General features: G+C 40.0%; 1 protein-coding gene and 1 pseudogene across 1 annotated transcript; one reads left to right on the top strand and one right to left on the bottom strand.

The window, feature by feature from the left end:
- Positions 1-4,988: 4,988 nt before the first annotated feature.
- Positions 4,989-7,285, bottom strand: LOC116010828. Its single transcript, XM_031250331.1, has 3 exons — positions 7,241-7,285; positions 5,843-7,190; positions 4,989-5,761 (listed from the first exon to the last, which is right to left on the bottom strand). Exons 1-3 carry the CDS (start codon positions 7,283-7,285, stop codon positions 4,989-4,991), a joined length of 2,166 nt encoding a protein of 721 aa, XP_031106191.1.
- Positions 7,286-7,910: 625 nt separating this feature from the next.
- The window catches only part of LOC116010827, a 29,711-nt pseudogene continuing 24,027 nt past the window's right edge, over positions 7,911-13,594 (top strand).

The raw sequence follows: 13,594 nt of genomic DNA, 5'->3' as shown, positions 1-13,594 counted from the left end.
AACTCTCTCAAACACTAAGATGTGTTTTTCTCGCTGTATTGAATATCTGGATGATATTCCAAATTGAATGCTTGCACTTGAACGTTTGAATCAGACACCTCTTTAGAATTTCGAATTAACCAACCTCTTTTATCACTGTGTCTTTACGTCCTTATATATGAGAGTTTGAGGAATAATTCCGTTGGAGGGAAAATTATTCCGTTTGAAATCTGTCTCCCATGCCGATCATGGGTCTTGCGTATTTTCAGCATTCTTCATGGAGTGGTGGTCTTGTAACTTGAACCTTTTGTCTGGTAGTGAATATTCTATATTTCACTTTCTTGAGTCCATGCTCCACTTTCGTCTTTTGGTAAAAGTTACTCTTTTTATATTCCCATCATTCCTTGTTTGTGGGGAATCAGACCACTTCAGCATTGGTGTACCTTTTGACCGTTTGTGGTGGAAATCTGATGTGTCATCCATTTCCGTCCATTTTGAAAACTCATGTTCGGCACCTCTTCATTATTCTATCTCCATGATATACTTCTTCTCCAAACTTTAAGTATGCTTCCTGACCGTCATTCAGCATTACTGGAGAAGTGTCAGTTTATCGAGACCAAGGTTGATGTCTCGATTGTTTGATGTCTCGAACCCAAGCATCGAGAGGTCTACCTCTCGAACTCTGCTTATGTCTCGAACTGGATTGCTGTAACGAGAGATCCTATCTCTCGAACTCTGCTTATGTCTCGAGACTTAGTTGATGTCTCGCAGACCCTTATTCCTCCAGAGTTGTCCCGTGCCTTCTTCTGATTTGTCTATAGGATTACAACACGAGACTTCTAAGATGTTCAAACAAATTTACCTTGAGCTTAAATATTTTCCGAGTTGAGCTCAAAGTTACCCGGTTGTATTTTCGCTCTTGGTTTACTTGTCGAACTTACAGTGTTTTGCCTATGTATCGAGACTTGGGGATTTCTACTTAACAGTTGGTATCATCAAAACCTATTACATGATGTTCCTAACAACAGCAGATGATCTAGTTTTGCGTCCGGTGGCAGGGATTGGAAAGACTTGAATTTTTGTCACTGGGTTTTTGTCAGCTTGTTCATCTTGGACTTTCTTCTTGCCTTTTGCTTTGTCCTTGTTTCTCTTCACCTGAGATAGTGGTAAATCGTCTTCCTCATCAGCTGGATCTATAACCTGCATTTCTGGGGCATTTCCTGTTTCATATTCAATCTCAAAGTCCAGTGGAGATTCATCAGTAGGAATGGCTGGAGTTATTTCTGGGTTTTGTTCAGTGGGAGGTTCATACCTAGTTTCATCAGTGTGTGACTCTTCTGACATGATAGGTTGAGAGATTTCAGGATTTTGTTGCTTAGACTTATCAGTTTCTATGGGTTGTGATGGTGGTAGTGACATAATTGGATTTTGTGAGGGTTCTGTAACCTGAGGTATGTTTAAGGGGACAGATAATCGGTTGACAAGAGAGGTTGACCTTCTATGTTCATCCATGATGTTGAACAGATCAAGCTTAGAGAATAGAGAAGCAGGGGGTTGAAGCTGATGTGGACCATATACAATAGTAGTCATGGGATTAATATCAACAGGCAAAGGCAGGTTTTTATTAGGAATAGAGGAATTCTCATGTTCATCTTCTATAGGTTCTTGTTTTACAGAAACTAAGGGCAAGGGTTTTTCTACTGGAGTATTTTCTCTGTTAATATCGCCCTCAGTATCCGATAGAACAATTATTTCCTGAAATATTTGTTAAGCATAAAAACTATACTGTTCATATGTGTATATTTGTTGAGTAAAACAGTTAATAGAGAAAGGGTTTTGCAAGATAAACCTCAGGATCCTTAGCTTTTGATGGTTCGCCCGTCTCAGCTGCGAGTGGCTTGAGAAACCCTTTCAGATAATCGAGTTGTTCCACCCTTGAATACCACGACCAGATGGGTTTTCCTCCCAGAGGCTTTATCTTGTTATTGATAATCATCACCATCTCTCTGGACGCTTGATGTTGAACTTCTGAACTAAGGGCAGACTGTGTGTGTGAAGCTTTGAGAGATTTGTAGGTTGGAGTGGCAATAGTCTGAAAGGTGGAGAGAGACGGAGATTTGTGAAATCTTTTATTTCTACTTATTGCAACTGGTTTTTCAAAGGTCGAAGGGTTGCATGATGGCCAGCTTCTTCGGGTCACGTGATGAGGCGTGAGAGTAGTGGGAGTCGTGCAGATTTGACGGTTGTCCTCTCCGTAATAAATGCTATGGCAGCTTGGTCAGGAGGGTACACTATTCCTTAGGTATCTTATGCTTATCAAGTAAGACATGAATATTGTGTGTGACATTTTGTAGATAGTAATAAAAATGAAAAAAATGCGAAGAGAAAAAAATATTAACAAAGAGTAAAAGAAATTTTTAAATGATGAGTTGAGTTTAGAGACTTGTACCACTTGTTGTACTAGTTTTGTGAAACATTACACATACCAAGATCAGATTTGAGGGTATTGAATCTCATTGTTTCCAATGACTTTGTGAGTATGTCCCCTAGTTGCTTGTCCGTTGGTATGTAATGTAGCTTGATGTCTCCATTTTTTCCACGAGTTCCCTGATAAAGTGATGTCGGATATCTATATGTTTAGTGCGGGAATGTTGGACAGGATTTTTTGCAATGTTAATAGCACTGGTGTTGTCACAGTGAAGATCAATACTGCTGAACTTTAGACCATAATCGTTCAGCATCTGTTTCATCCATATAAGTTGAGCGCAACAGCTACCAGCCGCTATGTATTCAGCTTCTGCAGTCGATAAGGAGATAGAATTTTGCTTCTTGTTGAACCATGAGACAAGATTTTTGCCTAGAAAGAAGCACCCTCCTGATGTGCTTTTTCTGTCTTCCAGGTTTCCTACCCAATTAGCATCACTATATCCCAGTAGTTCAGATCCTGAATCACGAGAGTACCATAACCCGTGATTTACTATTCCTTTCACATATTTGATGATTCTTTTGATGGCATTCAGATGTGCTTCTTTTGGATCAGCTTGAAAGCGTGCACATAGTCCTACACTGAACATTATATCAGGCCTGCTTGCGGTTAGGTACAACAGACTTCCTATCATACTTCGATAGAGCTTTCCATCTACTGGTTTGGAGTCTGAGTCTTTTGTGAGTTTCACTGTCATGGAGAGAGGGGTCTTGGCTTCCTCGGCCGAGTCGAGACCAAATCTCTTCACCAAGTTTTGTGCATACTTGGTCTGTGATAGAAACAACCCAGATTTTAGTTGTTTAACTTGCAGTCCTAAAAAAACATGTCAGTTCCCCGATCATACTCATCTCAAATTCTTTTTCCATGACTTGAATAAACTGTTTGACGTTTGTAGGCGATGTTGAGCCGAACACAATGTCATCTACATAAACTTGGGCTACATTTATGTGATCTGATGTCCTTTTGACAAAGAGTGTTTTATCAACTCCACCCCGGTTGTATCCATTTTTCAAAAGGTATTGTGTGAGGCGTTCATACCATGCCCTTGGCGCTTGTTTCAAACCATAGAGAGCCTTTTTCAGTTTGTAGACATGATGAGGGTGATATGGGTCCTCAAAGCCTTTAGGTTGAGCAACAAAAATTTCCTCGATGAGCAGTCCAGTTAAGAAGGCAGTCTTAACATCCATTTGGTTCAGTTGAAAGTTCAGAATGCAGGATACAACGAGCAATAGTCTGACAGACTCAAGTCTGGCAACGGGGGCAAACGTTTCTTCATAGTCAATTCCTTCAATCTGTGAATACCCTTGTGCCACCAGTCTAGCCTTGTTTCTTGCCACATTTCCTTGTTCATCGGTTTTATTTCGAAAGATCCACTTTGTTCCAACTACATTCGCATCTTGGGGACATGGTACAAGATCCCACACGTCATTCTTCTCAAATTGAGCAAGTTTGTCCTGCATTGCTCTTATCTAGTTTTCATCTTGAAGTGCTTCTTTGTAGTTTTTGGGTTCGAACTTTGAGGTGTAGCATGCATATCCGGATAGTTCAGCAAGACTGCCTCTCAACATACCTCTTGTTCGAACACCAGCTGTGGGTGTTCCTAGTATATTTTCAGCAGGATGGTTCTTTTCAATATGAGTTGGCACCTACTTTGGTTGTGAAGTAGATTGTGAATCACCTTTGATGTGTGGTTCAGTATCTGGTTCTGGATCCTCTGAGTCAGTATCTGACTCAGCTTTCTTAATTATCTTTTCTTCATATGGTTTCTTTAGACTTTGATCATGTTCAGGGACAGGCACATAGTCGTTTATCATTTGCGGTTGATCGTCCACAATTACATTGATTGATTCTTGAACTGTCTTGATTCTTTTGTTGAAGACTCTATATGCTCTGCTGTTAGATGAGTATCCCAAAAATATGCCTTCGTCACTCTTGGGTTCAAATTTTCCAATCTTTTCTCTGTCATTTAATATGTAACATCTGCTTCCAAAAACACGAAAGTATTTCAGACTTGGTTTTCTTCCTCGCCACAGTTCATACGGCATGTGAGACATCCCTGGTCTGAGATAAACTCTGTTAATTATGTGACACGCAGTATGTACCGCTTCTGCCCAGAAGAATTGTGGAAGACTTTTGCTGTTGATTAATACTCGAGCCATCTCTTGAATAGTTCTGTTCTTCCGTTCAACTACTCCGTTTTGCTGAGGGGTCTTTGGGGCAGAAAATTCGTGACTGATTCCATTTTTGGAGCAAAAGTTGGAAAAATCTTGATTTTCGAATTCCTTGCCGTGATCTGACCTGATCCTTACAATTTTCACAATGTGTGACCCCTTTTCTTTTTGTAGCTTCAAGCATAGTTTTTCAAAGTGTTCAAAAGTTTCGGACTTGTTCCTGAGAAACATTACCCAACAAAAACGAGAGTAGTCATCAACACAAACAAGTATATATCTTTTACCTCCTAAGCTTTCTACCTGTGTGGGTCCGATTAAGTCCATGTGTAGAAGGTCGAGACATGAAGAAGTTCCTATGTGGTTATAGAATTTGTGAGGAGCTCTAGTTTGTTTTCCAAGTTGACATGGCCGCAAATGCCAGTTTCCTTGACTTTGAACTTGGGTATGCCCCTTACACATTCATGGCTTATGAGTTGATTCATGTCTTGATAGTTCATATGTCCAAGTCTTTGATGCCATAGCCCTGTATTGTCAATAGTAGTTCTGCAACACAAAAGATCAGTAGATAAAGTATAACAATTATCAGAGGATCTTGTACCTTCCATGATAGTTTTGTTTTCTTGATCCTTGACAATGCATCGATATTTAGTGAATCCCACGTTGTGTTTTTGGTCGCACAATTGACTGATGCTTATCAGATTTACTTTTAGACCGTGCACCAGTAGAACTTTTGATAGGGAGGGCAGCCCAGCTAAATTGAGAATACCGATTCCCATAATATCACCTTTGATTCCGTCACCAAAGGTTACTTGTCCAGTATACGGTATCACATTCCTAAGATACTCTTTGTTACCGGTCATATGTCTAGAACAACCGCTGTCAAAATACCATTTTCCCTGTTCTTTTTCCAGATGCATAGAATAACAGACTAGATCTGACTTTCTTACCCAGATTTGTCGACAGACAGGGGTGATCCATTTCTTCTGAAATTTTTCTGTTCTTTGATCATTGTAAAACTTATAGCATTCTGGTCTTGTATGCCCTTTCTTGTTGCAGTAGTGACATGTCGGAATATATTTTCTGAGGTTTCTCTGATTCGCATCTGTCCTTATCCCAATACTTGTGCCTGCAGGAATAAATTTTGTAGGGAATGTCTTTTGAGAGTTTTGAGTGTACCCCAGACCGTTTCAAATGTTGGGTGATCTACCAGAGTCAAGTATCTGATTTAGAGTTGATGTTGTGTTCATCATTTGAATTTGCCTTTTTAGAGCTTCCAATTTAGTTGATAGCATCTTCACTTGAGATCTGGACTCAACTAGTTCAGCATCCTTGTCAGCAACTAGTTTCTTCAGTGATTCAATGATCTTTTGCAGGAATTCATTCTTGGAATTGGTTGTCGTGTGAGTTTTCAAGAGAATCTCCCATTTCTTGTACAGTTGAACGTAAGATTGTTCAAGTTCTTCATAGGACACCTTGTCTACGTCTTCCTGATCTGAGTAACAATCCAATTCGGACTGGGGTTCAGTCACAGCAATAGTGAATGCTACAAAGTTCCCTGAAATTTCTTCATCTTCATCTTGCGTTTCTTTTGAGCATTCTTCATCACTCCAGGTGGTAACTTTCATGGATTTCTTTCTTTTGAGATAAGTGGCACATTCTACCTGGATATGTCCAAAACCTTCAAATTCTCTGCACTGAATTCCTTTATTCTTGTTTTTACTTTCACCCTGTTGCCATTGATTAGGACCCTGTTGCCATTGATTAGGTCGTGACTGATTTGCATATTGTCCAGATTGATTTGTCTGACCGGAGTTCTTCATGTAGTTCGAATTTGATGATTTTCCAACAGATTTATATGAATTTGATGAAGGTGAGGAAGAACTGTTTGATCTGTTTGTTTGATTCTTACCTCCTCTGTTTCTACGATTTATCTGTTTTAGGATCTTGGTGAAGTTTCTGGTGATCATTGCCACAGCTTCATCATCCAATTCTTCGATTTCTTCATCTGAGTCACATCCTTCAGCAATAAAGGCCACATTCTTCCACTTTTTGGAACTATTTTCTTGAGATAGGATGTCCATCTCATATGTCCTCAGATTGCTCATCAATTCAGCAACAGATTTCTTTTCCCAGCCTACACTTTCCTGAATTGCAGTAACTTTCATTCTGAAACGTACCGGCAAGGATCGAAGAATTTTTCTAACCAGTTTATCCGATGAAAACGGCTCACCCAGTACGGCAGCTTCATTCTTCAATTCTTGAACCCTAGCGTTGAATTCGACTATGGTTTCTTCATCTTTCATACGCAGTTCCTCAAATCTGGTGTGAACTTGCTGCATCTTAGTTTGTTTGACAGACGAATCTCCTTCATAGAGTTTTTCCAGTATCTCCCATGCATCTTTTGCAGAGCTGCATCCAGCGATTAGACCAAATTCGCCCTCATCGAGTGACCCAGTAATAGTATTGAGTGCCTTGTTGTTGTTGTCGCTGTCAGTGATTTCTTCAACAGTCCATTGCTCGACTAGAGTCAGAATTTCAGATTTATCTTCTTGAGTCTTTTCAGGATGAGTCCACCCATGAGTGACTGATTTCCATACATTCACACCTTATGCCTGAAGATAGATCCTAGTTCTGGCCTTCCAGTAGCCATAGTTGGTGCCGATCAACTACGGAGGTCTGGCTTGTCCTTCCATAGAAATTTCACAGACACAGCAATCAATCTTGAAGGAAAACAAGGTTAGAGTAAGACAGGAAAAAGAGAAGATTTCGAAGGATCGTAAATCAAGAGAATAATCTTGAGACTGTGCTCTGATACCAATTGAAGTTTAGACTAACTGAGTCAAGGTCCTAAAGGTTGTGAGTAACTCCCAATTGAAAACCTAATTGCTAGATTTATTGGAGGACACTTAACACGTTCTGACCTAATGCAAAGATTTGATCAAGATGAATAATGGAGCAGAACTGAACGAAAGAAACTTGTAAAGCAGTAAAAGACTCAAGCAATTGATAACCCAATTCGGAACCTCAGTTCCTACATCTGGGGGGCATCACTCTGATTGCCCAACTCTTCATTGATCAACAATATGAAATGTACCACCGATACAATTGTAGATCACATGGTCACTCTAGAATTTCATCACAGCTTCTTCCTAGAGTTCAACCTTGAAGAGTTGACATGAACTCGATCTCCCGATCTTCTTGAATTGAGGCTCCCCCTCAATGATAGCGCGAACTACTTCTTTAGAGTGATTTCTTGCCCAATGACTTCATAGAAAATGTATCTTGGATCAAAGGTAAGCTTTGCCAAGATTTCTTGTAATCATGTAGATGAAAACTTTAAGTCTAGATCTTCAAAGTAATTTTTCTCAACACCGTTCATAGAGAGAGTTGGGTCATATATATATCCTTGTCTGAATCTGGTAAGCGGTTGAAGTTTCAGTAACCAACTCTGAACATCTTTTCTGCTCTTGTACAGTTCTTCGTTCAGTAAGTTGTCTTCAAGGTCTTTCAGGTCTTCTGAACTATTTACTGAACTAGACTACTATAAGCCTAAAACATCTTAAGACCTGTTTTTGAACTATCTGCTGAACTAAAAATATTGTCACAAGAACTTGGTACAATTCAGGGAGTTTCAAGAGAATTTTGACTTAGTATTTTTATTAACACAACTGACCTAGTACTTACATGAAGATGGCTTTACAACCAATGGGGGATAGTTGGTTGTACCCAACCAGGCGCGTGGCAGCTATGATTGTTGCAAAAAGAGTTAGCAAAAAAATGGGAACTGAGCTTGGTCATAAAGTAGGATATGCTATTTTTTTCGAAGATGTGACTGGGCCTAGCACGGTTATCAAGTACATGACAGATGGTGTGCTTCTACGTGAGACACTACTGAAAGAAGAAGATGATCTTGAAAAATATAGTGTCATACTGCCATTGTAATGGACGAGGCACATGAGATCATTAAACACTGATGTGCTATTTAGAATACTTAAAAAAGTTGTTCCCCGAAGGCGTGATTTTAAGCTTATCGGTCACACTCAATGCTCAGAAATTTTCAAACTTTTTCGGGGTTGTACCCAATATTCCACATTCCTGGGAGAACATTTCCAGTTCAAATCATGTATAGCAAAACCCCCTATGAAGATTATGTAGAGGTTGCAGTAAAGCAGGCTATGACCAGCAATCTAGCATCCACATAACTAGCGGTGCAGCTCCAGGTGATATACTCATATTTATGACGGGGCAAGATGAGATCGAAGCTACTTGTTATGCACTTCAAGAGCGAATAGAACAGTTAATAGTGTCCACCTCCTTAGCAATACTCCCTAGCAAGCTACTTATTCTTCCTATTTACTCCCAACTACCTGCTGATTTGCAGGTTAAGATATTCCAAAAGGCTTAAGAAGGAAAGCGCAATGCATTATATTGTTGCCACAAATTAGGGTCGGTTCGGTTTATCTGAACCGAACTAGTAATACAAAACCGAACGATAATAATAATAATAATAAATTAATAATGATAATACTAATAACAACAACAACAACAATAAAAAATAATAATAATAAAGAAGTAAATCTAAGTCCCTTGACGCCTGCTTCGTCGTTTAATTCCTATTCTCACTGGTATCTCTTAAAGTTTTTATTTGATTTCTTTATAGCTTGTTCTCTACTTTGCACTTTTGTTGTTTGTTACAATTGTTCTTTACCTCACAATTAGTACTTAGTAGTATGTTTGGACTTTGAATTGCTATTTTTGTTATATAATGTTTAGATTTTGGATATGGATAATGTGATAGTATGTTCGGAAAATTAGGAAACACTAAATTTTGGGACTTAAACCGAACCGAAAACCGAATCGAATGGTTTAATTTTTTTAAAACCGAAACCGAAACTGAAACCCAAACTCTAATGTTAAACCGAATGGTTTAAATTTTTTAAAACTGAAACTGAAACCGAAACCGAAAAAACCGAACCAAAGACCGAAATGCCCCTACCACAAATATTGCTAAGACATCCTCGATTATTGATGGAATTTTGTATGTGATTGATACTGGTTATGGTAAGATGAAGGTGTATGTACAATCCATGAATGTGTATGGATGCTCTCCAAGTGTTCCTTGTCAGTCGTGCAGCAACAGACCAGCGTGCTAGGCGAGCTGGTAGAACTGGGCCGAGTACTTGTTACCAACTTTATACTGAAAATGCTTACCCGGCTGTTATACTGTTGACCATGGTCACAAAACGACGTCATTTCAATAAGTGGGAGAAACGGCTCCTGTAAATCTCCGTAACTAATACTACAGTTCATCTCAAATGATACTACAGTTGTGTTGAACTGATACTGCAGTTGTCAGAGGCTGTTTCATCCGTCTGAAACTGTAGTTGTGTTGAAAGGAAACTGCAGTTGCTCGGAACGGAAGCCGTTTCATCTGTCTGTTTTCATTAATCAAAACGATGTCGTTTTGATGCGCGGTCCACAATCCATTGTGGACCGCAATCCACAGTAAAATTTGCGATGCTTACCACAATGAAATGCTGCCAAGCCCTGTGCTAGAAATTCAGAGGACCCATCTTGGCAATATAGTTTTGTTGTTTAAGTCGCTCAAGATTTTGAATTTGTTTGATTTTGATTTTATGGATCCTCCTCCTTAGGAAAACATCCTCAACTCTATGTATCAGTTGTGGGTATTGGGTACACTCAATAATGTTGGGGATCTAACTCATCTTGGTTGGAAAATGGTGGAGTTCCCATTGGACCCTCCTCTTGCTAAGATGCTTTTGATGGGGGAATAACTAGAATGCCTAAATGAAGTTCTCACCATTGTATCCATGCTTTCGGTACCTTCAATTTTCTTCAGACCCAAGGATAATAGGGCAAAGGAGAGTGATGCTGCTAGGGAGAAATTTTTGGTACCCGAATATGATCATCTCACTCTGCTCAATGTCTATTAAAAATGAGAGATGAATCAGTACCGAGGTGATTGGTGTAATGACAATTTCTTAAACCTCAAATGTTTGTGCAAAGCTAGGGAGGTTAGATTATAGCATCCTTACATGATGAATTAAGCTCATATTAGGGTGTTTTGCCACGATTATAGCATCCTTACATGATGAATTGTGCTCATAAATGCTTGAAAATCACTAACCGTCACACAGAAGCTACTTTTAGCATGGAGGAGGTGAAATAGGAGCCCCGGGAGCAAATAGGAGCAAAAGTTGAGCTTAAAGAGCGAACCAGGCAAGAACGGAGCCCTGGAGGACCCAACAGGATGGCCACACGCGTGTGAACGTGCGTGGAAATAATCCAGTAGCCTCCCACGCACACTCACACGCGTGTGAGCAGGCGTAGAGACTGCACTGCGCGAAATTTGATTAGGGTTGCTTTTTCGGAGACTATTTAAACCCCTTTGATAGATTTTCAGAGGAGGTTCCCAGAAATTTAGTTTTCCTTTCCTTAGTTTTTCCTTTGGAGAACTTTCTCCATTTTTTTAGTTTTTCAGTTCTTAGTTTAGATAAAAACTCCATTGTAGAAGACTACAAAGCTTGGATTGAAGGATTACTGTTAGGAATATATTGTAATAGGTTTTGATGATACCAAATGTAACCTATAATCCCCTAAGTCTCGAAAGATAGAAATTATATGTAAGTTCGACAAGTAAACTAAGAGCGAAAATACAACCGGGTAACTTGAGCTCAACTCGGAAAATATTTAAGCTTAAGGTAAACTTGTGTGAACATCTTAGAAAGTCTCGTGTTGTAATCTTATAAATAGATAGATCAGAAGAAGGCACGGGACAACACTGGAGGAATAAGGGTCTGCGAGACATCAACTAAGTCTCGAGACATAAGCAGAGTTCGAGAGATAGGATCTCTCGATACAACAACCAGTTCGAGACATAAGCAGAGTTCGAGAGATAGATCTCTCGATACATGGGGATCAAGACATCACAATCGAGACATCAATTTGGTCTCGATAAACTGACATTTCTCCAAAAGGCTGAATGACGGTCAGGAAGCATGAATAAAGTTTGGAGAAGAAGAATATCATGGAGAAAATATTAAGGAGGTGCCAGAAGTGGATGCCACATCAGAATTCCACAACAAACGGATAGAAGGTGCACTAATCCAAAGTCGGTCTTATTCCCTAAAACGAGGATCAATGGGAATTTAAAAAGAGTAACTTTTACCAAAAGTAGCAAGTGGAGCATGGACTCAAGAAAGTGGATTATGGAATATCCACTACCAAACAAAAGGTTCAAGTTACAAGACCACCACTCCATGAAAAATGCTGAAAAGATGCAAGTCCCATACACAGCATGGGGAGACATTTCAAACGGAATAATTTTCCCTCCAACGGAATTATTCCTCAACTCTCATATAAAAAGGACGTGAAGACACAAGTTTTGGTTCATTCGAAAATCTTAAGAGGTGTCTGATTCAAACGTTCAAAAGTGCAAGTGCTCAACTTGGAATATCATCCTGATATTCAAAACAGCGAGAAAAACACATCTTAGTGTTTGAGAGAGTTACAAAGCTTAACTGCTATACATCTAGAAGGTGACCGAAGCTGCTCTACATCGAAGTTGATTCAACGATAGCTTTTGGTCAGATTGGAGCTTGTTACACTCAACTGTGACAACCAAAGGTCCTTGCTTTGGATTAAGCAAGAAGAGGCGGAGTAACCTGGCAGCTGTCTAGTGAAGATCCTGAGGCTTGAGCGGGCTTGGTGATCAAAGCTCAAGTGCTCGAGAGGTGGAGTAACTGGAAGCGGGAGAAAAACCTGAGGAGAGGCGGAGTAACCTGGGAGCTGTCTTGTGAAGATCCTGAGGCTTGAGGGGCTTGGTGATCAAAGCTCAAGTGCTCGATAGGTGGAGTAACAAGAAGCGGGGCGAAAAACCTGAGGCTTGAGGCGGGCTTCGTGATCAAAGCTCAAGCGCTCGATATTGTACTAAAAAGGGAAGTTTTAGTGCAATCCTTCCAGGGAGTTTCTGGAAGAAGAGTGGACGTAGGCGGGTTGGCCGAACCACTTAAAAATCTCTCTCGCATTTACTTCTGTTTTATCTCTTCTAACTCTCGAACTGCACTGCATATAACGCACCTCTCGAACTAACTCAAACTCGTGCTAACTAAAAGGGGATAACTTTTCCGCTGCGCATAAAACTTTGTCTTCATCTTGTGAGGTATCGGACCTAAACATCCTAAGTCCAATACACACGAGAAGTCGAAAAAGATTTGCAAAATCTTATACAAGTCTATTCACCCCCCCCCTCTAGACTTGTACCCCATCCCCTTGGGACCAACAATTGGTATCAGAGCAAGTTCTCTGATCGATATAAACCTTGTTTATATTGCCTAGAGATCTTCTTTGAAAATCTTTAAAAAGTTTTCAAAGCACGAGATAAAAAAGCATGTTGTCGAGACATCTTCTTTTTGATCTTAGCAGGTTCGATGACTGGAAAACACGCATGCTTGCGTATCTATCAGCCCTCCATGATGAGATGGCCGAGGTTATAACTTCTGGACCAGTCAAATCTTAATGGTCAATACTGCTGCAGCTCAAACCCAAGACACACCAAAGTACATCCCAAAACCTAGGGAAGAATGGACAAGTGATGATAGGAAGAGAAACAACCTGGACAATATTGCCAAGGACATTCTCTTCAGAGCTATAGACGAAACCATCTTCCCAAAAGTGAGAAAGTGCAAAACGGCAAAAGAGGTATGGGATACTTTGATGTTAATTGGTGAAGGTGACGAACAGGAAAAGGAGAACAAGCTCACCGTGGCCATGAAGAAGTTCGAGGACTTTCAAGATGAAGCCAGGGGAGAGCATCGACAGCATGGAATCTCGGTTCATGAAGCTATCAATCGAGATCAGTGATCTCGAGAGGAGATTCCACAAAAGGAGCTAAACCTGAAGTCTTACGATTCCAAGGACAAAAGGGCTAAATGAAGTC

This window comes from Ipomoea triloba, chromosome 2, assembly GCF_003576645.1.
Source record: "Ipomoea triloba cultivar NCNSP0323 chromosome 2, ASM357664v1".
Taxonomy (NCBI): domain Eukaryota; kingdom Viridiplantae; phylum Streptophyta; class Magnoliopsida; order Solanales; family Convolvulaceae; genus Ipomoea; species Ipomoea triloba.
Note: the sequence above shows the minus strand (reverse complement) of the source record. Positions and strands in the feature narration are given on the sequence as shown.